This window comes from Pelophylax lessonae (genome assembly GCF_965119305.1).
Source record: "Pelophylax lessonae genome assembly, chromosome: 7".
Classification (NCBI taxonomy): Eukaryota; Metazoa; Chordata; class Amphibia; order Anura; family Ranidae; genus Pelophylax; species Pelophylax lessonae.
Genome location: NC_138774.1, coordinates 157007034 through 157034975, shown reverse-complemented (window position 1 = coordinate 157034975; position 27942 = coordinate 157007034). Strand labels below are relative to the sequence as shown.

Below are 27942 nucleotides of genomic sequence, written 5' to 3'. Positions count from 1 at the left end.
TATTGTTTTTAGCAAAATAAAGTATTCAACATAACAATCCATACATTGAACATGGCCCATCTGCACAGTACTTCCATTTTTTAATTTAGCTATTTCTGTAGAGTGCCAAACCACTAACTCCTTTGTCTGGTTCTGGAGATCTCACTCAGGCATGAGGTAGGGGTGGGCAGATCTGTGTTATAAAGTGAAGCTTCCTGATAGTGAAGGATAGTACTGTCTTTACTGTACAATGTAGTGAAGTAAATTAACCCTTGTCTTCCCAGATCATGAAGAGAAAGGAATTAGACTTATTTAACAACTAGCCCGCCTAGCCAATAGTCAAATTACAGCTGGGCAGGACATTCGTCAATCCGGGTGGACATCATACGGACACAGCCAATGACTCTTTAGCCCAGATAGCAATCAATTGTGCTGCAAGTTTGAAAGTAACTTGCTAAGCTATTGCTAGACTTTCCAGGCTTTACAAGTTTGTTGCACAATTGCAGAAAGTCTGCATGGCATGACTCCAGGTCAACTTTATTTGCAAACATTCTGCAAGTCTGCTGCAAGTTCTGGTTCAGTTATGTTTTGCAATAGTCATCCCACCACAGGGGTCACTGTGTTTGATGTTTCATGCTGTAGACTTGCAAAGCACTTGCTGTAGGCTCACCACTGCAACTTTGCTCTTGCTAGAGACTTGCCATGCAAATTTGCTACAAATTGGAAAAGTGTCAACTAGAACTTGTGCTTCAAGTGCTTGCCAGTGAAAATGTGCTGCAAGTTAACAGACTTACAATTCAACACTTCCACAGATTTGTGGCAAGGTATCTTTGCTATCTGGGAGTGTACCAGCCCACTGCAGGTACCATGTGACCACTGTAACCAATCACAGCAGGTCACATGACAATTGTAAACAATGGATGGTTTCCTTTCATGCCATTCATTGTGTACAATTGTGTTGCTAGCTGTTATTGGTCACATTCATCACATGGTACAGATAGGGCCAATCACAGCCCATCTGTACCATGTGATTAGGTGTGACTAATCACAGCTAATCACAACAAAACAGACTAAACAAATCAGTGCCTCTCCACTCCTCCAGACTCTGGGACCTTGATTTCCAAATGAAATGCAACATTTTCCACAGTCCGTGATGATTTGAGGGGCCATGTCATCTGCTGGTGTTCCACTGTGTTTTATCAAGTCCAAAGACAGCATAGCCCTCTACCAGGAAATTCTAGAGCAATTCATGCTTCCCTCTGCTGACCAGCTTTATGGAGATGTTGATTTAATTTTCCAGCAGGACTTGGCACCTGCCCACACTGCTAAAAGTACCAATACCTGGTTTAATTATCATGGTATCAGTGTGCTTGATTGGTCAGCAAACTCGCCTGACCTAAACCCCATTGAGAATCTGTGAGGTACTGTCAAGAAGATGATGAGACACCAGACCCAACAATGCAGATGAGCTGAAGGATGTGATCAAATCGACCTAAGGCTTCCATAACACCTCAGCAGTGCAAGAGGCTGATCGCCTCTATGCCACGCCGCATCGATGACCAAGTTTGAAGTGAATACTATACTGTAAATGGCCATACTTTTCAGTAAGCCAACATTTCTGTGATAACGCCTAGGAGGAGGGCGAAACGCGTCAACGCAATTTCCGGTCCCACGCTTGCTGTGACGTCAGTTCCGGTACCGATCGAACGCACGCCGGGACCAGGGGAGCCCGCAGCACACCGCAATCTTTTACGATCGGCTATACCAATCCAATGACTGTAACAGCCTGCTTTTAACCATGGAAATGTGAGTGATCCATTTATGTTCTTAATAAACGTGTATTGTAGCAATATTACACTATTGTGAGCTTCTCCTTCCGCATATGGTTCCATCCCGCTGAGTCCATTGGAGGTCCCCAGGTGCTCCCAATCAGCCACAAGGATTATTGCCTGGATTCCTTACCGGACTTAGCCTGTGCGACCCTTACACAGTATTGTCTAGGGGTCCATTCCGTCCGGTAAGTGTAACATCCTGGGGGAGAGGAAAAGTCACCTTTTTTCACTACACCATGGCAGCATGACTTTGCACAGAATTTCTAGCACCTGAGCACTTTTTCTCGGTGGATTACTTTTCACTGGCTACTTGCTGAAGCACTTTTGAATTTTGATTGACTTTTATTATAGTATTTATGGACTTACACTTTTATGAACTTTATATACTCACTGCACAGGGTGTATGATAGTGCTTTTTATTGACAGTTGTTTTGTATTTGCACAAGGTTTTTAGCATACTTGTCTCCTATATTTATACATATTTATTTATTTATTAATTTAAGGCACTTTGGTGGTTCGTCACCATATTGTATGCCAATCACAACCAATTTGCGCTGTCCTCTTATATTGTCACATTTCTGTATTAAAAACCTTTTTTTTGTTTTTTTGGTCTTATGTAATATTCTAATTTTCTGAGATACTGATTTTTAGGTTTTCACTAGCTGTAAGCCATACTCATCAGAATAAAATAAAGAAATGCTTGAAATATATCACTCTGAGTGTAACACATCTATATAAAATATATGAGTTTCACTTTTTGAATTGAATTACTGAAATAAATTAACTTTTTGATGATATTCTAATGCACCTGTATACCATAGTCTGTGGACTCTATAACTTTCCCACAGACTAAATAATATACACTAATTTGGGTTTTTTTTCACCATAAAAATGTGTCAGAATACATTTTGGCCTAAATTCATGAAGAAAGATTATTTATTAGCACATTTTTATTAGGGATGCACCGAAATGAAATTCTTGGCCGAAGCCGAATAATAATGAAATGTTTGGCCGAAGGCCGAATACCGAACGCGGTGTTTCACATTTTTTCCATTTATTTTGCCAATTTTTTGTCCTCTCTCTTGTCCTCTCGTGTCTCTCTCTCTCTCTCTCTTGTCCTCTCTCTCTCTCTCTCTTGTCCTCTCATGTCTCTCTCTCTCTTTCTCTCTTGTCCTCTCATGTCTCTCTCTCTCCCTAAATGTTACTGTAGGGAATGGGATTCAGTGCACACTGCAGCCTTGTACCATAGGGTTAATGTTAGTGACACTGTAGGGATTGGGAAGGATGCTGGGAATGGAAATCAGGAAGCATGCAGGCAGCCTTGTAAATTTTAATTGCAGATACAGGGCACTGGGCAGGTCAGGGTTAATGTGGTAACATCAATTACTCAGTGACAGTCAGTCAGTGTCAGTGTGGACTCGATCAGATTATACAGTGACAGACAGTCTCTCATAGTGGTGGTAGTAGGAGGCTGGAGGTGGACTAGTAGGAGCCTGGAAAGGAGCACAGCCGCATACATACATTACTCACTCGTGCACTGCAGCCCGCCCCACACATTCAGTGAGTCTTACTCTCCTCCCTAGTTTTTTCAATGGCACATTCAGGAAGCCAATCACGCCGTGAGTAGCGGCACAGCGGAACCAATCAGGTGTGCAGGCACGCGTGATTGGTTCGCTGTGCAGCTAATCACGGCGTGATTGGCTCCCTGAATGTGCCATTGAAAAAACTAGGGAGGAGAGTAAGACTCACTGAATGTGTGGGGCGGGCTGCAGTGCTCGAGTGAGTAATGTATGTATGCTCACCGCTGAAGTGTCCCGGCTTCACGGAAGTCTGTGAGTCCTCCTGTCCTCCTCCGAGTCCCTTCCCCCTGCCTATGTAAATATCGTGACCTCGGCGATATGAATATCGCCTACGGCCACAGAACGATAGTCGATATCATATCCTATTGTTCGGCACAAAATTATTCGGCCTTTTGACTTATTCGGCCGAACACCGAAAGTGCTATTTTTTCTATTTTCGGCCGAATAATGTTCGGCCGCCGAACATTCGGTGCATCCCTAATTTTTATAACAGACTTGTTTTCGGTCTTCTTTAGTTTTTTTTTTATCAAAAAAGAAAACCCCGTGGTGATTAAATACCACCAAAAGAAAGTTCTATTTATGTTAAAAAAATATAAAAATGTTATATGGGTACAGTGTTGCATTACCCCTCTAGTGTCATTCAAAGTGTGACAGTGCTGAAAGCTGAAAATTGGCTTGGGCAGGAAAGGGGTTAATGTGCCCGGTGTTGAAGTAAGTAAACTGTGACTAACATTATTTCAAGATGATTTACAGGCTGAAGTTCTGCTTTAACATTGCCTTTTAAAGTAGACTTGAAAACAAAAAGTAAACACCTTCTATATTATAGGGAACATTTAGAAATGTTAACTCTACCGAAGCAGTGCCCTAAAAAATTGCAGTGCACGTCCTGTGCCTTCAGCCTTGTAGCAGGAGATATGGTTGAATCTAAAAGCCAACAGGACAAGCATGTCCATCCTTCTGTGTCATTCCTTCTGTGGCTCCTAAATATTCTCCTGCCAGTAACCAGGGGCGGCTCTGAAAAGAGGAAGTAAAGCCCTGTTCCTCTACCAAGAAATCCACCTTCATGCATAGACACAGTGAGGAACAAGGTATGGTAGGTCTGTAATGGGACAAAGATCAGCTGCAGAGAGGCCATAGAAAATACTAGTGACTAGTTTTTTGCATATTGCTTGCCTTTTCTGGGGTTAGCTTTCACAGTTCAGATCTTTAATTTGAATTTGGCTGGTGAAGCTTCAAGCACAGAAACAAAGGAAGTTACACAGCAAAAGGCTTCAGGATGTACCCTTCCAGAGTACCCTCCTTTGTGTGCTGTAACTGAGAAATAAGATGTTAAAAAGTGAGTGGAATTTATGATTTTTAGGGCTGTTGAAATGCAACCTTGATGGCATCAGGAGCTCACTGATCATTTCTACCTGTTGCCAAAATATGCTCTTAAGCCCTCGTTCACACTTAACACGGCTTTGAAATCGTGCGACTTCACCTGAACTTGCACGATTTCAAAGTCGCATTTCAATCAGACTTCAGGGGTGACTTGAAACACATCTGTGCTGGTTCATACACATAAGTTGCCAAAAGTAGTGCAGGAACTCTGTGCGGTGCTGCAAAGTCGGCCTCGCACCGATTTTACCTGTCAAACCGCATGTCAAATCACATCGATGTGAATTGGGGCTTAGTGATAGTCTTACAATTATGGAAACAGAAGAGTGAGAGCAGAAAACTAAGACTAAGTGGCCCATTGAATTTACCACTTTTTTTATTCCTTATTTGTTTGTTGTTTTTATCATTCTGACTGAACTTGTACCAATTTTGTGTCTGTACACAATAATGCACTATTGAATGAACAGTAAATACAATCCCTTCAAATATTCAGGCAAAGACATACTGGTCTGACATGACGAGAGTTTCCCCCCCCCCCCCCCCCCATGAACTTAGATACTATAAGTGTTCATATAGAATTATTTCTCCTCTTTTAGGCCCCTTTTTTATTTTCTTATTTTCTTTATTTTTATTTGCATATAAATTTACAAAAATGATTCCCAAAAATGGAATTCCACATATAAACATTAATTTATAAAAGAAAGGCAGTATTCAATAACAGTAAATCTATAATATTTTCCCCTTTTCTATCCATTACTACCCCCCTCCCCCAGGACTCCCTCCCCTTCCTGCCTATATCTACCTCCCTCCAATATTCTCTAGAGTAGTATGTTTTAGTCATTTCAATATATTTACTTGATTTTTTAAATTCTATCCATTTTCCCCATTTTTTTTCATGTTTATTGGGATCTCCTCTTGCGTATTACAAATATATTCCATATTAAAGATGTTGTTTATTTTATTACACCATTCCTTTAATTTTGGGCTGTCAACTTCTCTCCACTTTTTTGGTATTATTCCCTTTGCTGCATTTAATAAGGTTGGGACCAGAGTCATTTTATATTTTTTTAATGACATTGTTGTTTTGTGAAATAAGCAAACCCATGGGTCATTTGGTATCGTTATTCCTGTGATTTCCCTGGTCAATTGTTGGACCTGTATCCAAAATTCTTATTTTTGGGCAATCCCAGAACATGTGATACATTGTTTCTGTATTACCGCATTACCGCCAGCATTTATCTGTTTTATCTTGTTGAAATTTGTTTATTAATTCTGGTGTGATATACCATCTTAATAGACATTTGTAATTTAATTATATTGTGCTCACATCTATGGCTATGGATCCTACCGCTTTCAGTACCACCTTCGATTCCTGTTTTGACAATTGTGCCCCTATTTCATTCTCCCATTTTACCATGAATGGAGGTTTCTCCAGGCTATGCCACTCTGTCAGCATTTTATATATTTGTGACACTCCATGCTTTTGAGTGGAGGTATAACTTAATTTCTCTATGGTGTTGAGATTCTTTTCTGATCTGATCGGCTGTGGAAGTGACCTTACAAAATGACTCAGCTGGAGATATCTCCAATCATCTAATTTCATATTCTTATTATTTTGTTTTAAATTTTGAAGTGTTTTAATGTGACCTTTGTGCAATATATCTTTTAATTAAGTGTTCCCTATCCATTTTCCAAATTTTTCCTCTTTCCCTGGTGGGAAATATTTAGTGCCGTTTAGTGATATCATTGGTGAGTTGTATTTCCATTTCAATTGTTTATTGATCCCATCCCATATTTTATAAACTACCTTTGTTAATTCATGTGCTCCTTGTGATTCCCTATATTTTGGTGGTATCCATATTGTTTTGTGTAAGTGAATATTATTTTGTAAACATTCTATCTCCACCCATCTTTTCTCCCTATCTACTTTTGTCCAATCAATCATTCGTGTAATAATTACCGCCTTATAATACCTTTCTATATCTGGTGTTGCTAATCCTCCTTGTGTTTTACCTCTTGTGTGAGTCTTATATTGCACTCTGGGTTTTTTTCGTTGCCATATATATTTTGTTATTAATGTTTTTATTACCCTATTAAAAAGTTGCGGGAATGTTTATTGGTAATAGAGAGAAGGTATATAAGATCTTTGGTAACATAAACATCTTAACGACGTCTATTCTTCCGACCCATGAAATTTGGTTATTTGATTTCCTTCTTATGTCTATTTTTATTTCATTCAATAAAGGTATATAATTAGCTTGATATAGTTTTCTGATTTGTGGTGTTATATATATCCCCAGATATTTTAATTTTTCTTTTGTCCAGGTGTATGGGAAGTATGTTTTTAATATTTGCTCTTCCTGAGTGTTTAACCCTATATTAAGAATTTCTGATTTTATAGGGTTTATTTTGAAATTTGATAGCTTTCTATACTCTTTCAACTCCTTTTGAATGTTTGGCAGTGTGATCCTTGGATTCGTTATGAAAAATAATAAATCATCCGCATATGCTGCAGTTTTGTGTTCATCTTGGTTCACCTTCACTCCTTTTATATCTTTATTTTGTCTGATTTTTCCTAATAAAGGTTCTAAGGTCAGTATGAAGAGCAGGGGTGACAAGGGGCACCCCTGTCTCGTCCCATTGCCCATCTCAAACCTTTCTGATAGACCACCGTTTATTTTAATTTTTGCTGTTGGTTTTTTATATAGTGCCTCTATCCATTGCCTCATCCTTAGTCCGATTCCTAGGTTTTTTATTGTCTCCTTCATGAAGTCCCAGTCCACCCTATCAAAGGCCTTCTCGGCATCAATCGACAAATAGGATGGAGGGGACTTTATGATTTTTAGTTTTTTGTAGGAGTAGCAGAGTTCGGGTTACATTATCTTTCCCTTCTCTGCCTGGCACAAATCCGGTTTGATCCGGATGGATCCATAATTTTAATAGGCATTTTAATCTTATTGCCAGAATTTTTGCAAATATCTTTGTATCTGCATTTAACAGAGCAATTGGCCTATAGCTGGAACATAGGGTTTGATCTTTCCCTTCTTTCGGTATTACCGTGATATGGGCCATCAGGGATTCTTCCCTTAGATCTTCCTTCCCAACTTTATTCATATATTTTTGCATTTTTGGTATTAATATTTCTTTGAATCTTTTATAATACTTTATTGTATATCCATCTGGACCTGGACTTTTTCCATTTTGGATAGTTTTTAACACTTCTCTAATCTCATATTCGGCAATTGGCGCTTCTAGAAGTTCCAATTTATCTTCTGAGATTCTAGGCAAGTTTGCTTCCTTCATGTATTTTTGAATGTTTATAATTCTTTCCTGTTTTATTTTGGGAGTTTCTTCCTTTCGCACGTTGTATAAGGTGTTATAAAAAGCATGGAAAGCTTTGGCTATTTCTTCATTAATAGTCTGGCTAGGGATCTTTCTGGTTTATTCCCAAATGTATATCTATATCTAGCTATTTTATTAAAATTACATCTAGTTTCTTCCTCTAACAGATCTTTTAGTTCATCTCTTTTTAATGTGAGGTCTTTTTCTATTTCTTTTAGTAATTATTTTTTATGCTTTTGTTCTAGTTCATATATTTCTGTTATTAGTTTGTTAATTTGATTGGTCCTCTCCTTTTTTTGAGGCTATGGATATCAATCAATATTCCTCTGATATATGCTTTATGTGCCTCCCAAATTGTAGCAAATGATGTTTCCGGTAGGTCATTTTCTTGGAAGTATAATTCTAGTTCCTTTTCTATTCTATTTCCTATTTCTTCCTCCTGGATTAAATCTTCATTTAACCTCCATGTTCCCATACTTTTATGATAAGTTGGTATTTTAATAGTTAAGGTCAGAGGGGCATGATCCGATAGTGTGATCGTACCTATCTCTATATCTTCTATATACTCTAATAGACGATGATCTATAAAAAAATAGTCCAGTCTTGAGTACATTGAGTGGACTGAGGAGTAATAAGTGTAATCTCTTTTTTTTGGATGTTAAATCCTCCATGCATTTACTAATTGAATCTGATGTAATTTTTTCTTAATTTTTCTGAGTTTTTGTTCTCCCAGCGTCCTTATACTCGATGTACTGTCAAGACTTGGATCCATACAGAAATTTATATCACCCGCCATTACCAGATAGCCTTTTTTAAAAATTTCTAAGTCATACAGAATTCTCCCTAGGTGTTTACTCAGGTTTTTATTTGGGTTATAGATATTAACCAACGTTAAATCCATCCCCCTTATTTGTCCTTTAAGAAAAACATAACGGCCCAGTGGGTCAGCTTTAATTTCTTCCAGGGGGAATTCTGTATTTCTCGCCAGTCCTATTGCTACCCATCTCGCACGATCTACTGGTGTATCTCCATAGTACCATTTAGGGAAATATTTGGAATATAATTTTACATTTGAGTGGAGAGAGATATGTGTTTCCTGCAGGAAAACTATATTTGCTGCTTCTCTTCTTAATTCTTCCAAGATCTTATATCTTTTTATGGGGGAATTTAGTCCTCTTACATTGTAAGTTACTATTTTTAATTGTTCATCTCTCATTTTCAACCTTTCTAGTCGTGCCTGCTCTACTCCGGGAGCGGAGGAGCAGGGTCGACTGAGATTCCTCTAAAAACATTCTACCGAGATTGGAGAACCCATCTTTCTTTAAAATTCCTGTTACCTTTTGACAGTGGGGAGTTTTCCTGTCCCAACCCCTCCCCCTACCCCTCCCCCTTCCCGCCTCCCATCTCTCCCCCCACCCTCTTGACCCCCCTCCCCCTCCCTCCCCCCCCACGTCTCATGTTGGTATTCTTTTGATCTACTTTTGATCTTAGGGTATATAGTTGTTTCATTGGGTCGTTTGCCCTGGTACCCATTTCTTTTGGGGTGGTGCTTTATTGATCTAGCACGTTCTATCTCCTTCCTAATTGGAAGGACATTCCGGCCTTCTGGGGGAGCTGTCATACATTTCCCTATATTACTTACTCTCTTTTCTCTTCCCCTCCCCTTCCACCTCCCTTATCTCCCCTCCACCTCCCCTCCCACCGCCTCTGCCCTTCCCCTCCCTCATGGCAAAAAAAAAATGAGGTAGAAGTGAACAGCAGGAGGAGAAAAAAAAAACCCTCCCATTGTTCCTTGCATTATTTCTTTGTTTTAAGTCGTCTTGCTATTTCCGTTTTTTTATTCCTTCCGGCTAATCTCCATTGTTGCTCTTCCATCTGTGGGTCGCTGTCATCATCCTCATACCATCCAGGCATATTTGGCTCTTGTATATCCAATTTTTTACAAAAATCCTGAGTTTCTTCTGGGAAGGCAAGTTTTGCAGACCGTCCATCTTTCTTTCCTATCAGGCATGCTGGAAATTCCCAGTTGTATCTGATTCCCTGTTTTTGCATCTCTTCTATTAATGGCTTTAGGATTCTTCTTCTCCTCAGTGTTTCGGGTGCTAAATCCGTGAAAATCTGTATCTTATTGTTTTCTTTATTTATTAATGATTTATTTTTCTTTAAATTCTCCCATATTTGTGATTTATCTGTATAATTTTGGAATCTAATTATCACGTCTCTAGGGGTTTCTGCTGGGATACCTATTGGTTTTCTTATGCGGTGGACTCTTTCAATCAGTAGTTGGTCATCTTCACCTCTTCCTAGTACTGGGTTAAGAATTTTTTGAACCTTTTCTCCTAAGTTTTCTTCCTGTGGAGTGTCTTTTAATCCTCGGATTCTCAGGTTTTTTCGTCTTGCTCTGTTCTCTTGGTCCTCTAGCTTATATGCTAGGCCTCTAGCGTTTTTCTTGACTTCTTTTCTTTCTTTTCTCATCCCCTGTATTATTTTTGTTTGGTCTTCTTGTTTTTTCTCTAGTTCTTCTACTCGACCTAGTGCATGTCCCAGATCTGTCTGGACAAGTCCCAGATCTCTCTGGATTTTAACCAATTCAATTTTTAATGATTTTTCTAGCTCTGCGAACATTTCTCGCATGTCACCTTTTGTAGGGGCATGTTCTTTTATTTCTTCCCTGTTCTTCCTCTTCTTCATTTTCTGTCCTTAGACTCAGTTTGAAATTTGCTGTGCTGATGGGTGATTTATTAGATTCAGTTTTTTTACTTTTCTCCTTTGTCTCCCCTTGCTTCTTTCTTGTTCCTTGTTGTTTTTCCTGAGAAGTTTTTTCTGTTGAGTTTTCTTGGATCATAAATTTCCTAATTGTATTGGGGCTTGAACTCACCCTCGGTGATTTTGCTATGGCCCCTCCTCTTGTTGATTTACCCCTCATTGTATAGATAATACTTTAGGATTTCTCCGTGCAGCTTTACAACAATGTGGGTAGATGGGTAGAATAGATGAGAAAATATTAAGTTGGGACAGAGGTGGGCACTTCACGTCTGTGTTAGCTCCGCAGGAATGATATAGTAACGTATTAAGGGAGACAAGGGAGAGGTGTTTCCAGACCCTGGCTCCCCGAATGGGATGGCAGGTGGTTGAGGATAGGCAACAGCATCCGGATCCACCCGGTGGCAGCAGCAAGCAACGCAGTGAAAGGGAGGGGGGGGAGGACCCCCAAACAGCAGGCCAAGCCGGCCAAAGTCAACAGGCGGTCGTTAGTAAATGGCTGATTGGTGTGAGGAACTAGAAGGCAGAGAGAGACTTCCGCTTATATACCGCCCTTGGATCCTCTGTTCCTTCACCTTGCTTTACCTTTACTTTGCTTTACTTTTACACATATATACGCCAGTCATATGAAGTCATGTGCAATATATGTGCTCCAACTATAAGGGTGCCATGTGACACAAGCATGTACTAGTTTGAAATATATAGGGGCTGTTGCTGCTGCTGCTGCAAAGAAGGCCAAATATTATGCGGGTTACAAAAAGAGAGCTAACTCGTTCCTGGATATAATAGCCTTATATTTTACATTTTTGACACTGGTCGTTTTATTATATGTTATCTCAGAAAGTCTCTAAGAGTCCTTTAATCTCCATTCAATAACAGTTGGATGCCAGTATAGAAAATAGAGAAGGGGGGGTTTATTCCCCTGACTCACGGTTTTAAGCAGTCTGTCCTTTTACTGGAGCTCCTTTGGGTTGTCTGCTTTCTTGTCTTCCACAGTTCTGTGACCTCCAGGTGGCAAGTTAGCGAGGCTTCTCAAGGCTTGAGACCGGTGGATGGGATGGGATGGTGGGGTATTGAGGGATCTCTCTCTCCCTTGCTCCCTCTCAGTGCTCCGGTGGTTCACGAGGGGGAAGACAGCTCCCACATTCACTCCCTCGGAGGCCACCTCTCACCTCCCGCCTCAAGCCGCTGCGGCGGCTGTATCCGAAGGAGCGGCGGCTGCCGATGCGGCTGCTGCCGCTGCGGCTGCAAGATGACACGGCCGGAAGACAGAGAAGACACCTGCCGAGGTGGGTCTGAGCAGCCTAGCGGACCATAGTTGAGGACACCGAGAGGACACCAAGGGGGGGGGCAAGCGGAGGGGGCCAGAGGTTTACCGCTCACAACGCCCGGGTAATCTGCACACCCTCGTCAGGCATCAAACACTCAAGGTTCGGGTCGGAGGGTGGGTCGGGAAAGAGCAAGATACTCGGCTTCATGTTGCAGACAGCCTTCTCCCCCGCAGCCTATGTGCACGCCGTCAGGCTCCTCCCCCTCATGACGGGACTGTGAAGGCCCCTTTTACACTTGTACGACCGGAAAGCCGAGCGACTTTGACACGACTTGAAGCAATGCCTGTGTAATCTTGAGGTCTATGGACCTCAAATCGCATCAAAGTGCAGAGACTACTTTAAAGTCACTGAGACTTGAAGTCGCACAGATATGAAGGGTACTCATTGGAAATAATAGGGTATGACTTTTCATCTGACTTTGCAGTCACAAGTCGCAGGACAAGTGGCACAAGTGTGAAAGGGACCTTATTGGCAATTCAGTTTAACAAAATCTTAGTGGAGCTAGGTTTGAAAATGTAAATTGATGGAGCACTGGCAATGCCAATCAGAAAGAGAAAAAAATGGTACATAAACACAATATAACATAAAACACAATTATTATTACTTGTAAAAATCTTATTTCTGCAAGGGGACATACAGTACTTCTATTTAATATGCACTGCTCAAAAAAAAATGAAAGGAACACTTTGAAAACACATCAGATTTCAATGGGAAAAAATATCATGATGGATATCTATACTGATATGGACTGGGAGTGTTCGGAACGAAAGGATGCCACATTGTTTAATGCAAATGAAGATTATCAACCTACAGAGGGCTGAATTCAAAGACAACCCAAAAATCAAAGTGAAAAAATTATGCAGCAGGCTAGTCCATTTTCTGAAAATTCATTGCAGCAACTCAAAATGGTACTCAGTAGTTTCTATGGCCCCCAAATGCTTGTATGCATGCTTGGCAACATCGGGGCATGCTCCTAATGAGACGATGGATGGTGTCATGGGGTATTTCCTCCCAGATCTGGACCAGGGCATCACTGAGCTCCTGAACAGACTGAAGTGCAACCTGGTGGCGTCGGATGGACCGAAACATAATGTCCCAGAGGTCACGCGAGTGTTGGGGCCATTCAATGATATCAACTTCATCCTCCAGGAACTGGCTGCATACTCCTTCCACATGAGGCCTGCCATTGTCGTGCACCAGGAGGAACTCAGGACCCACTCCACCAGCTTAGGGTCTGACAATGGATCCAAGGATTTCATCCTGATACCTAATGGCAGTCAGGGTGCCATTGTCTAGCCTGTAGAGGTCTGTGCGTGTCTCCATGGATATGCCTCCCCAGACCATCACTGACCCACCACCAAACCGGTCATGCTGTACAATGTTACAGGCAGCATAATATTCTTCATGGTTTCTCCAGACCCTTTTACGTCTGATGCATGTGCTCTGGGTGAACCTGCTCTCATCTGTGTAAAGCACAGGGCGCCCAGTGGCAGACCTGCCAATTCTGGTGTTCAATGCCAAATGCCAATCAAGCTCAATGGTGGCAGGAAGTGAGCACAGGGCCCACTAGAGGATGTCAGGCGCTCAGGCTACCCTGATAAAGTCTGTTTCTGATTGTTTGGTCAGAGACATTAACACCAGTGGCCTGCTGGAGGTCATTTTGTAGGGCTCTGGTAGTGTTCATCCTGTAACTTCTTGCACATAGGAGCAGATACTGGTCCTGCTGAAGGGTTAAGAACCTTCTTTTGCCCTGTCCAGCTCTGCTAGAGTAACTGCCTGTCTCCTGGAATCTCCTCCATGCTCCTGAGACTGTGCTGGGATTCCCAGCAAACCTTCTGGCAATGGCAAGTATTGATGTGAAAGCCTGGAGGAGTTGGACTGCCTGTGCAACCTCTATAGGGTCCAGGTAACACCTAATGCTACCAGTAGTGACACTGACCCTAGCCAAATGCAAAAGGAGTAAAAAACAGTCTGAAAAGATGAGTAGGGAAAAAAAGAAGGCTGGTGGCCTCCACCTGAAAAACCATTCCTGTTTTGGGGTTGTCTCATTGTTGCCCATCTTGTGCACCTGTTAATTTCATTAACACCGAAGAAGCTGAAACTGATTAACAACCCCCTCTGCTACTTAACTGAGCAGATCAATATTCCAGGAGTTTATTTGACTTGCTATATTCCGATTAAAAAGTTTTCCTTTAATTTTTTAAACAGTGTATATATAACAAAGTAGCAAAGAAAACATTTATATTTATTTATTTTTATAAAGAAATCTAAATTATTACTTTCTGGAGGAAATATTGCAGAAGCTCTTAATAATATAACTGCAATTTTCCATAGTGTACAAGTGTTTTTTTTTTTTCTAAAGTGTAAGTCCTTTAGATTAGGGGGATCTTTTTATCTGAAGTCTGATGTTAAATTATAAAGGATGTGCATCTTTAATAAGATGAATTCTTGAAAAATGATTGCTTTCAATCTGCAAAGGCAATTTCAAGTTTCAAGTTCTGAGTTACAAATAAATAAAAAATAGCCATAGTCTCAGAAATAGCCTCTAAATTTTGCTTTAGAAAAAAAAAACAAGAAAACTCAGATCATCAGCCTTACTGTACCAACAAGAGGCATATTAAGAGGAGTGACAGACTTTAACCGTGAGAAGGCCATGTTCTTCTAGCCCTTTACATTCCTAAGTCACTAATGTTGTATTCTATTGACAGCCTTCACACTTCCTGTATCCAGCAACATTTTTATTTTTTTTTAATATATAAATTACTTTTTATTATTTTTATATTATACAATCTTTTCTATTTCCTTCAGTGCAGTTCACATTTTGACTATTGTTTTAACTCCCTTAGCGGTATCCCTGAGCGTGACTCGGGGTGGATTTTTCATGCTACTATCGGTATCCCAGAGTAAAGCTCGGGGTAGATGTGCAGAGCCTGCAGTGGGGTTCCTTACCTTCTCCTGGCGATCCAGCGATGATCTCCCATTGCTGTGATCGCCGCCGAGATCCCCGCCGCTCGTCCGTCGGTATGATGACTTCCTGGTTCCGTTCCCTGCAGCAGCAATGCTGCATGGGAGCGGAACTGGGAGGGAAATTCAAAAGTTGCACCAACACAAACACATAAAAAGGAGGTGATACAGTGTAATCTGAGAGGATTACACTGTATCACCTTAGTAAAAGACACAGTGCCCTTTCAGTGCCCCTTGCCATTGTCATTTGTGAGAAATAAAATAATTTGAAAACGGCATCAAAAAAGCGCTGTCCTACATATGCGCTTTTGGATCAGCTGAGCGACTGTGACAGCGGCAGCGACACGGAGCTGCTCGCAGAACAGAGCGACAGTGAGTCGTGGGGAGATTTGTCATCTGACACGGACACCGACACTGATCCAGAAAGTGACAACGCCGATGATCCCACACCTGACCTAAGCGATGTGCGCACTTGGTGCCCTCTAAACAGCGATGCGGACCAGGCAGCGCCCCCAAGATTCCGATTCACTGGATCTCCTGGGATGAAGGTTGATGTGGAGAGTGACAACCCTCTGGCGTACCTGAAATTATTTCTTACTGAGGAGGTAATTCTAAAAATCATCACAGAAACCAGCCGCTACCATGAGCAGCAATCCGCTACGCTGCATGCCAGATTTTCCAGATCTAGAAAATGGGAACCGGTCAGTAAAGAGGACATCTGGAAGTTTCTGGGACTCATCATCCTTCAGGGGGTGGTGGGGAAACCGCTCCAGAAATGGTTTTGGACCACCAATAAGATGCTTGCCACTCCATTTTTTGGCACAGTGATGTCCGAATATCGTTTTTCACTGATCATGAAGAATTTACACTTCGCCAACAATGAAGAGTTTGATGAGGCCACGCATCCTGCGCCCAAACTTAAAATAATCTGGGAGGTGTGCCAAATGATTGTCACCAACTTCCAGCGGACCTATGTGCCAGAAAGGGATGTCAGTGTGGACGAAAGTCTGATGGCCTACAAGGGACGCCTGAGCTGGATACAATTTATTGCATCCAAAAGAGCGCGGTTTGGCATCAAATTTTATATGCTCTGTGAATCATCCACCGGATATATCTGGAATGCTATCATTTACACCAGGAAAGGTATCAAGTTCAATCCCAGGTACAGCGGCTATGGGATGGCCATATCCTCTGTCCCTTAACTGCTGGACCCATTGCTGAACCAGGGATATTGCGTGACAACGGACAATTTTTACACCTCTCCGGAACTTTATGAAGTTTTGCTCCTAAACAAAACTGATGGGTATGGTACTGTTAGGCCAAACCGGCGTGACATGCCATCAATGTTTAGCAAGAAAAAACTAAAAAGGAGAGATGGTTGCCTTTCAAAAGGGTAAAATGATGGCAATGCGGTGGCGAGACAAAAAGGATGTGTGTCTCATGAGCACCGTGCACAGCACCTCCACTGCCATGGTCCGCACAAAACACGGAACAGATGTGCTGAAGCCGCAAGTCGTGATCGACTATAATCACACAATGGGAGGTGTCGACCGAGCCGATCAGGCAATGACATTTTACCCGGTGATGCGGAAGCAACAGAAAAAGTATTACAAAAAGATTTTCAGGCATCTCCTTGAACAATGCCTTTGGAACGCCTATATCCTTTATAAAGCAAACACTACCATACCTCTTGTCCATTCTGACTTTATCTGGAAGGTGGCTGAGCAGATTTTTGTCAACCACCCGACGCCATCAGTATCTGCTAACAGACCCGGACGACGTGCTGTTGACGTTGGCAATCCAGAACGCCTGACAGGCCGTCATTTTGTAGACTTTGTACCGCCAACCGCAAGAAAGTTAGCGCCTACCAGGATGTGCTTCGTTTGCTGTTCCAAGAAGGATGGCAATGGAAAAAAAGTCCGAAAAGGAAACAAGGTACTGTTGTCCTGATTGCAACGTCGGACTTTGTCTAGTTCCATGCTTCAAACTGTTTCACACTCAGGATGTGTATTGAATTTCTTTGAATACAAATGTGGGTGTGCTAGGTATGAGTAAAGCTGCTACCTGAACTTATACCAAGTGAAAATAGTGTTGAAAAAATAGGTGCGCTAAACAAATCTAATGAGTGAATACCGTATGTACACATAAAAGGTGAACACACAAATGATATGCAAATACACAATCAATCAATCATGATAACCGTGATATAGTGAAAACTAAAAAACTTAAAATATAAAAACCCAAATAGGTGCAAAAATTAATAAGAGTCCATAAAGTCCAATTAAGAGGTTTTCACCAAGGTGTATCGTGAAATGTAAAAAATCAACTTCAAGTGATGTCTCCCGTGCTATAAAACAGTGATTCCCACCACCGACAGGCTTTCCTCCTTACCAGATAGGATAAGGTTAGGCGCAGAGTAAAAAGCTCAATTAAGCCGGTTGGAAAAGGAGGAAATTTCCACTGTAGTTCCACCCTGTGATATGCCCTAAATGGGCCTCTTACCAGATGGTGTATAAATCAAGGGCACTGGAAAATCTCCTGAATGGATCTCTCTTCAATAGAACGGATATCAGTGGTCCCCTCCGCTAAACATGTACATCCGTTTCCTTATTACTATTGCAAGCGAATTGGAGGAAAGCACAGAGCGTGGGTCATGTAAACAGAATCCAGGTGGTGGAAGGGGAACTGCTTACCAAGTCCTCTTAGGTATAATAAACCCATCAACCATACATTACACTCCTACTCCACACTGTACAGTTGGACTTAGATTATATACAGCTGGTTGCAGCCGTAACTTACTGAAGTATACAGGTTGGTTAGTAATTACAGAACTAAATGAGTTGTAGGCTTGTCAGTGAGGGCCTGCATTTTGTATAGTAAGTGCCGAGACACGGCTAGGTTTTTGTTTTGTTATTATTTCTCCTTGTTGTTTTTTTCTTAAAGCACTGTACAGCACCTGTATATAGACTTGTATATAGCACCAATAAACACTGCACTGTTTGTCACTACCTCACTGGATTTGGAATCTTTGCCTGTAAGACTGCTTATGCCAGGGAGCTTTATACCTGCTGCCTGTTCCCCATCTTACACTGTCCAAAGTGGAGGAGTATAACATGTTACCTCCAATAATCAGAAATGAATAAATCCACCTAGGACCCCACCTGTTCAGTCTGCATCAGCAGTGGATTGCTGGAGGAATCTGTCTACAATTTGTGCCTAATGTTTAACACTCCACTTGTACCTTTGTATATTATCTGGTAAGAGGCTCTGTGGTTGGGTGCTGGTGGTGGTTATCACACTGAAGCAGAAGATCCCCTTATTCATTTACATTGCATTTCTATCTCTGGATATGGACTTTGTTTTAATTTAGCGCTGCACTATTTTTTACACTGTTTTTTATAGTTCATTTCACAATATTGTGTTAGCCGCTTTTTTACACAATGTGTTACCATTTAAAAAAAATCTTTTCATACATTTTCATTACCAAGCGCAGAAGTTATATTATATAATCAGAAATGTAAGTCCTGTTCTAAAGAGTCGATTATACACCTTGGTGAGGAAGGTGTGCAAAATGTATGTCGTGTTCTAAAGCGTCGATTATACACCTTGGTGAGGAAGGTGTGCTGATTGATATTTGGAGAGTAATGATTACAAAGGGTGACAGTGGTGGAACTACCAGGGCCGCAGCAGTCGCTTTTGCGAACGGGGCCCTGGCTTTCCACAACTGTAGGGGGGGCCCGCTGCCCGGTAGATAGCAAATTCATGTGCACTCTTGCAGGCACACAGTCCCCGCCCATAGTTACATGGTTACATAGTTAGTCAAGTTGAAAAAAGACACAAGTCCATCTGTCTCAACCAATAAAAAACTAAATAAAAAACAGTAAAGAAAACCCAACCATAAAATCCCATATACACAATCCTATACCCGCAGTTGATTCAGAGGAAGGGGAAAAAACCCCAGCAAAGCATGATCTAATTTGATACACCAGGGGAAAAAAATTCCTTCCTGATCCCCCGAGAGGCAATCTGATATTCCCCGAATCAACTTTACCTACTGTAGAAATATTAGTACCATTTATATTATGTACACCCAGGAAAGAATCCAGGCCTATTTTAAAGCAATCTTGTGAGCTAGCCAGAACCACCTCTGGAAGGAGTCTATTGCACATTTTCCCAGCTCTTACGGTTAAGAAACCTTTCCGTATTTGGAGACAAAATCTGTTTTCCTCTAGGTGTAAAGAGTGATCCCTTGTCCTCTCTGTTGACCTTAAATTGAATAACTCAACACCAAGTTCACTATATGGACCTCTTATGTATTGATCATATCCCCCCTTAATCTCCTCTTTTTAAGAGAGAATAAATACAGTTCCTCTAATCTTTTCTCATAGCTGAGTTTGGTTGCCCTTCTCTGCCCTTTCTCCAGTTCCCCGCAAAAACTTTTTTAAGAACTGGTGCCCAAAACTGAACTGTATATGCCAGATGAGGTCTTACTAATGATTTGTAAAGGGGCAAAATGATTTCTCTCTCTCTGGAGTCCATGCCTCTGTTAACCACTTGCCAACTGCCGCCCGACTATATACGGCGGCGGTCAGCCCCTCACAGGCAAAGTGACGTACCAGTACGTCACTAGCCTGTGAGCCAATAGGGGGCGAGTGCGCGCCACCGGAGGCGCGCTCCCGCCCCCGCTCGTTCCCTAAGCAGCCCGCGCGTGTGACTGGTGGACCCGATGTCCGCCGGTCATTCGCGATCGTCGGGTGGAGAGGGAGAAAGGCAGGCGGCTAATGTAAACACAGCTGCCTGTCATTCTCCCCTGTGAAAAAGCACAGATCATACGGTCCTGCTATGTAGGACTGTTGATCTCTGCTGTTACACACACAGCCACATTCAATCACAGTTAGAAGCACGCCCCTAGGGACACACTTAACCCCTCCCTCTCCAATAAAGTTAACCCCTTCCCTCCCAGTGTCATTTTACAGTAACAGTGCATATGTATAGCACTGATTACTGTAGTAATGTCACTGGTACCCCCAAAAGTGTCAAAAATGTCAGTCAAGAGTCCGATCTGTCCGCCGCAATGTCGCAGTCCCACAAAAAAAAAATCGCAGATCGCCGTCATTACTCGTTAAAAAAAAACAATAAAAATGGCAAAAATCCTACCCTTAGTTAGTAAACGCAATAACTTTTGCGTAAACCAATCAAAATACGCTTTTTGCGATTTTTTTTTTTTACCAAACATATGTAGCAGAAAACAAATTGGCCTAAAATGTTAAGAAATTTAGATTTTTACATTTTTTGGGGGGAATTTCATATTAAAAAATTTAAAAAATATTGTTATTTTTGCAAAATTGTCGCTCTTTTTTTGTTTATAGCGCATGATCAAAAAATCGCACAGGTGATCAAATACCACCAAAAGAAAGCTCTGTTTGTGGGGTACAGAATTGTGCGACCGCGCAATTGTCTGTTAAAGTCACGCAGTGCCGAATCGCAAAATAGGCCCTGGTCAGCAAGGGGGTAAAATCTTCCGGGGCTAAAGTGGTTAATACAAAAAGGACTTTGCTTGCTTTGTAAAAATGCAGCTTGGCATTGCATGCTATTATTAAGCTTAGGATCAACCAGAACACCCAGATCCTTCTCCGCTATGGATTCCCCCAGTTCTACTCCCCCTATAATGTATGCTGCATGCATATTCCTAGCCCCTAAGTGCATAAGTTTACATTTATCAGCATTAAACCTCATTTGTCACATAGTTGCCCAATGAAACAGTGCATTGAGGTCAGCTTGTAAGTTGGAGACATCCTGTAAAGAATTTTTTCCACTCCAAAGCTTGGTGGGCATTGGTGTCCCATGCTCTCCGCCCGCATTCACGGCCCCGCCCATGCTCTCCGCCCGCCCACTGTGCTGCAACCGATACCCCCCCACACCACCACCACTGCTGCCACTGATCCCCCCCCACACCACTGCTGCCACTGATCCCCCCACCACCACGGCTGCTGCCACTGATCCCACCTCCACACCACAACTGCTACCACTGATCACACCCCCACCACTGCTGACACTGATCCCCCACACCCCCACAACTGCTGCCACCGATCCCACCCCCACCCCACACAACCACCACTGCTGCCACTGATCCCCCCATACCACCACCACTGCTGCCACTGATCCCCCCCCCCACACCACTGCTGCCACTGATCACTCCCACACCACTGCTCCCACTGATTACTCCCACACCACCACCACTGCTCCCACTGATTACCCCCACACCACCACCACTGCTGTCACTGATACCCCCCCCACACCACCAGCACTGCTGCTACTGATCCCACCCCCTACCCTATGCCAGCACGACTGCTGCCACAGATGCCACCCACAACAGCACCACTGCTGCCACTGATTCTCCCCCCCCACACCACTGCTGCCACTGATCCCCCACACCCCCACAACTGCTGCCACCGATTAACCCCCCCCCATACCACCACCACTGCCGCCACTGATCCCCCCATACCGCCACCACTGCTGCCACTGATCCCCCCCACAGCAGCACCACTGCTGCCACTGATTCTCCCCCCCCCCACACCACTGCTGCCACAGATTCTCCCCTCCCCCCCCACACCACTGCTGCCATTGATCACTCCCACACCACTGCTCCCACTGATTACTCCCACACCACCACCACTGCTGTCACTGATCGCCCCCCCACAACACCAACACTGCTGCTACTGACCCCACCCCTACCCTACGCCCGCACTACTGCTGCCACAAATGCCACCCACAACAGCACCACTGCTGCCACTGATTCTCCCCCACCCCCACACCATTGCTACTACTGATCCCCCACACCCCCACAACTGCTGCCACCGATCCCACCCCCCCCACACACAACCACCACTGATCCCCCCATAACACCACCACTGCTGCCACTGATCCCCCATACCACAACCACTGCTGCCACTGATCCCCCCCACAGCAGCACCACTGCTGCCACTGATTCTCCCCCCCACCACTGCTGCCACTGATTCTCCCCCCCCACACCACTGCTGCCACTGATCCCCCACATCCCCACAACTGCTGCCACCGATCCCACCCCCCCCACACAACCACCACTGCTGCCACTGATCCCCCCCATACCACCACCACTGCTGCCACTGATCCCCCCCACAGCAGCACCACTGCTGCCACTGATTCCCCCCCACACCACTGCTGCCACTGATCACTCACACACCACCACCACTGCTCCCACTGATTACTCCCACACCACCACCACTGCTTTCACTGATCCCCCCCACACCACCAGCACTGCTGCTACTGATCCCACCCCCTACCCTACGCCAGCACTACTGCTGCCACAGATGCCACCCACAACATCCCCCACACCCCCACAACTGCTGCCACTGATCCCACCCCCCCCACACACACACACATCCACCCCTGCTGCCACTGATCCCCCCATACCACCACCACTTCTGCCACTGATCCCCCCATACCACCACCACTGCTGCCACTGATCCCCCCCCCCCACAGCAGCACCACTGCTGCCACTGATTCCCCCCCTCCACACCACTGCTGCCACTGATCACTCCCACACCACTGCTCCCACTGATTACTCCCACACCACCACCACTGCTATCACTGATTCCCCTCCCACACCACCAACACTGCTGCTACTGATCCCACCCCCTACCCTACGCCAGCACTACTCCCACACCACCACCACTGCCATCACTGATTCCCCTCCCGCACCACCACAACTGCTGCCACCGATCCCACCCCCCCACACAACTACCACTGCTGCCACTGATCCCCCCCATACCACCACCACTGCTGCCACTGATCCCCCCATACTACCACCAGTGCTGCCACTGATCCCCCCACAGCAGCACCAGTGCTGCCACTGATTCTCCCCCCCCACAACACTGCTGTCACTGATTCCCCCCCCCACACCACTGCTGCCACTGATCCCCCACACCCCCACAACTGCTGCCACCGATACCACCCCCCCCCCCCCCCCACACACACACAACCACCACTGATCCCCACATAACACCACCACTGCTGCCACTGATCCCCCCATACCACCACCACTGCTGCCACTGATCCCCCCCCCACAGCAGCACCACTGCTGCCACTGATTCCCCCCACACCACTGCTGCCACTGATCACTCCCACACCACCAGCACTGCTCCCACTGATTACTCCCACACCACCACCACTGCTGTCACTGATCCCCCGGCACCACCAGCACTGCTGCTTCTGATCGTACCCCCTACCCTACGCCAGCACTTCTGCCACTGACCCCCCCCCCCCACACACACACCACCACTGCTGCCACTGACCCCCCCACATCACCATTACTACTGCTGCCACTGATCCCCCCCACACCACCATTGCTGCCACTGATCCCACCCACCCCCACACAACCACCACTGCTGCCACTGATCCCCACACCAGCACCACTGCTGCCACTGATTCCCCTCCAGCACCACCGCTGCCACTGATCACTCCCACACCACCACCATTGCTGCCATTGATCACTCCTACACCACCACTACTGTTATTGATCCCTATGCCACCACTACTGCTGCCTCTGATCCCATTCCCCAACCACCATCCATTCCACTGATCCCACCCCCTATAACCACTACCACTCATCCCAACCACAACCCTGCTACTGATCCTACCCCCTACCCTACGCCAGCACTACTGCTGCCACAGATGCCACCCCCTCCCACACCACCACTACTGCTGCCACTGATCCCACCCCCTCCCACACCGCCACCACTTCTGCCACTGACCCCCCCCCCACACACACCACCACTTCTGCCACTGACCCCCCCCCCCACACACACCACCACTGCTGCCACTGACCCCCCACATCACCATTACTACTGCTGCCACTGATCCCCCCCACACCACCATTGCTGCCACTGATCCCACCCACCCCCACACAACCACCACTGCTGCCACTGATCCCCACACCAGCACCACTGCTGCCACTGATTCCCCCCCAGCACCACCGCTGCCACTGATCACTCCCACACCACCACCATTGCTGCCATTGATCACTCCTACACCACCACTACTGCTATTGATCCCTATGCCACCACTACTGCTGCCTCTGATCCCATTCCCCAACCACCATCCATTCCACTGATCCCACCCCCTATAACCACTACCACTCATCCCAACCACAACCCCTGCCACTGATCCCATATCCCTCTTACCGCTACCACTCATTCCATCCCCCCCACCATCACCACCACTGCCACTAATCCCATCCCACCTCACTGCTGCCAGTCATCCTATCCCCCCCACTATCACCACCGCTGCCCCTCATCCCATCCATGCCACCACCACTGCCACTTATCTGATTCCATCCCCCACCACCGCTGCCACTCATCCCATCATCGCTTCCAATCATCCCATCCCACCACCACTGCCACTCATCCCACCATTGCTTCCAATCATCCCATCCCACCACTACTGCCACTCATCCCATTCCATCCCCCCTCCACCACAGCTGCCAATCATCTCATCCTCCCACTACTACGGCTGCCACTAATCCTATCCCCACCAAACCACCACTGCTGCCACTGATCCTATCCCCCACCACCGCTGCCACTCATCACAGGGGCGTAACTACAGGGGTCGCAATTGCAATGACCCATGTGTTGCCCTTGTATACCTGGATTGGGGGGGGCAGCATATAGAGGAACAAATTCCCTCCATTTTACTCCTGCAGCCGCTAAAAGCCAGCTTCTCCTCCTCCTCCCTCCCATAGGCATTCAGAGGCTGCAGGAGGAAAATGGATTGGATTTATTCCTCTATATGTTGCCCTCGCCGCTTCTCCTATCCAGGTCCTGCTGCCCTTGGGCCTTGGGATTAGTGGGAAAGGCCCTGGTCGGGGGTCAGGGGGTCCCTTCATGGTTTCTTGCACCGGGGCCCTGAAGGTTCTAGTTACGCCTCTGAAGGGTGATATTAGCCATATTCCAATGTACCCGGAGAAATATGTAGTAGCCATTGGGGAGTAAAAAGGAGCTTGTAAGGCAGAATAGGGAGCCTGTGCATTTTGTTTTTTATCAGTAAAAAAAAGCTAAAGAACCAATAAATAGGATAGGGCAGTTGGCCGTTTTCCGAGAATGTGATGAACTTATGTCTATAGGAAACCAATGAGCCTGCTGACCACTTTTAGAAGGTGCTACTGAATGCATAGGCTAAAAAAAACCTATTGCTACTATTCCCTCGAATAAGCCGGCACCAGCTTTATGCTTCCTGTTCTATCCCTCTTTCAGTGGAGCCAAGCTTGCAAATGAATGGAGTGCTCTGTTGAGCCAGCCCTTAGGGACTGAACCTGCATGATAGTATCAGCCCTACATCCTAAAGACGATATCTAAAGATTGCCCCTCTCCCTTCTGCATATAATACCCAGAAGCTGTGTCACTATTGACTGAACTTCTAAATAAAGCTACAGAGGCCTATGCAATGTACATCCTTTTAATGAAAACACAGGTACATTAAAAGTTCACAGACTTTCCTCCTTATGGGGTATTTTACATCTATTTGTATGCTTGCTAACAAAGTAGCTGTGTCTCTGTAGTAACAACAACACTGAGAGCTAACATTACTGCAGTGTTAGTTTCAGTGAACTAATTGTTCCAACTTAGTCTTGTACTAAAAATAACTTTTAGAGAATTATATTTTTTACAGTATAACCAAAGCTTTAAAAATGCATTTTCCTTTTAGAATAAAGGCCCTCACAGAACATGATCTATTGATTATTATCAGTTTGTTGGGAACTGCAGCTGTCCCCATAGAGACTCCAAATTGACTTTAGGCTGCTTGTTTTGAATTCTGATATAAAGCTTTCTGCCTTGAATGCATTGCTTAAGGATATCTATAAAATGTCTGATTCTGCCCTGATTTGTCAGAAAAGGGTCTGTTAAATTAGGACTATCCCTAGAGGGCATTAACAAACTCACTGTTGCTCGCAAAGATTTAAGAATTTGTTCTCCACATTACCTCATCAATCCTTCTATGTTTTCATCAGGCAGTATATGCCTAATTTTAATTACAAATAAAAGAACGATACAAATAAATGAGGACTTGTATCAAGTCACCCATAAACAGATGTAGAAATAGATGTAAAAGTCTCCAAGCTTAAATTTGAGATATGTTAGTTTAACACAAGCAGAGGGAACATACAATACAGGTATTGGTGTCTGATACCAATACATTTTTTTATATAAACTATAGTTTTGTTTAGGTTAGTGTTCTATCAAGGCATATAAGCCAGTTTTGTACATTTCCTTTATTTGTTGTATAGAACTACTGTCATTCAGTGGTTCTTAGGCGTAGCCATCTTCTGATCTGCACTTCATATCTCTCAAAAGTCCTTGTGTATGGTCATTTCAACCCCTTCCACAAAGAAAGTATCCTACTACTCGAATACAATACATGCCATTTATTACTAGAAGCTGTATTATCAACGATATGTAATGTGCTTTTCTGTCTGAAAATCAAAGGCAACATCCACTACTGTACTGTATATCCTCTTTTAATTTTTTGTGCACCATTACCCAATCGCCAACATGAGCTTACAACATAAGCTGCCTCTTATATTGTTACAACTACAGAAATATTCTCTGCAAACCTGGGTTAAAAGTGTCTCCTTCTCTTCTGACTCTACAGTGCTGAGCGGCTCAGACTCATCAATCTTCCTCTGCTCTTCTTTTTGTACCTGAGATGCATTTGGGAGGTCTGAATTCCTGGGGACCTAAAATCAGAAGTTAAGATGAGAATTTGCTATGGTATGGCAATGTTATTAGGCATTCACATTCATATCAATCTTTTTTTACAACACATAATACCGAAATGCAGCAAGGGAAAGCTGATAAAAGGATTGATGGACTTTTCACAGTAAAACATTTGTCACAAAGAATAACCCTGAACTTGTGCTAATAACCCTAGACAAGGAAGTATGAACATTTTAGAACTGTGACACAAAGCAGCCCCATTTACAACACTGTGAGCATTAACAAGAAGCATACTAACCATAAAATGTAACTGCTGTAAAATCAAACAACAAAACACTTTTGTTGTGTTTTTAATAACCTGCTGTAGCTACAATGAAAACCAATGTTTATAACCTGTGCAAATAACATATTTTTTAAACAAAGTAGCACAGTTGAAGCTCCTAAAGTGCTAAAACATAACCCCATTTCATTTGCTTTGTCAGTACTGTACTAAAGATAGAAAGAAACTTTGGAAGATCCTGGTTAAAAAATAATAAGTATTATGAAATACTGTAAATAAATCACATAACCAACAATGTCTTCATCAAAAACTGAACGATAGTATACGTTTTTTATTTCACAAAGTTCCCAAATTACAATGTTGTGTATGGCAAGGATGAGGATTGCTCCATTTTATCTTCACTCTGCCACGGTTCAGTCGGTTTTTAGTGTTCATCTGCTGCTGCCAAACATGCACTCTTTCTGTCTATCAGTATGTCTGCTTTTTATGTCACATTATGCTGAGAAATTAGGTAAAATTTAACTTTGCAAAGATGACTCAATCACATGCATGGAAAATAAAAAAACTGCATTTTTGTTTGTACATGACTGGATGATACTCCAAGATACTCCAAGTAGCCCTCCATGTGCATGCGCGCGCACCTGGCCCATGTTGTCGTTTTGAGATATTGGACCATTCACTGAACTTTTTAGACGCACCTTGTACTGTGCACTGCAAGCGCACTTTGAAGTGCATTTGCTCTAG

At 43.9% G+C, this 27942-nt stretch overlaps 1 protein-coding gene across 1 annotated transcript in view; it reads right to left on the bottom strand.

The window, feature by feature from the left end:
- Positions 1–27942, bottom strand: part of SMARCA1 (SNF2 related chromatin remodeling ATPase 1) — a 373846-nt gene that overhangs the window by 97806 nt on the left and 248098 nt on the right. Inside the window, exon 19 of the mRNA XM_082262882.1 lies at positions 26816–26938. Within this exon, the coding sequence (XP_082119008.1) occupies positions 26816–26938 (123 nt within the window). The remainder of the gene's footprint in view (positions 1–26815; positions 26939–27942) is intronic.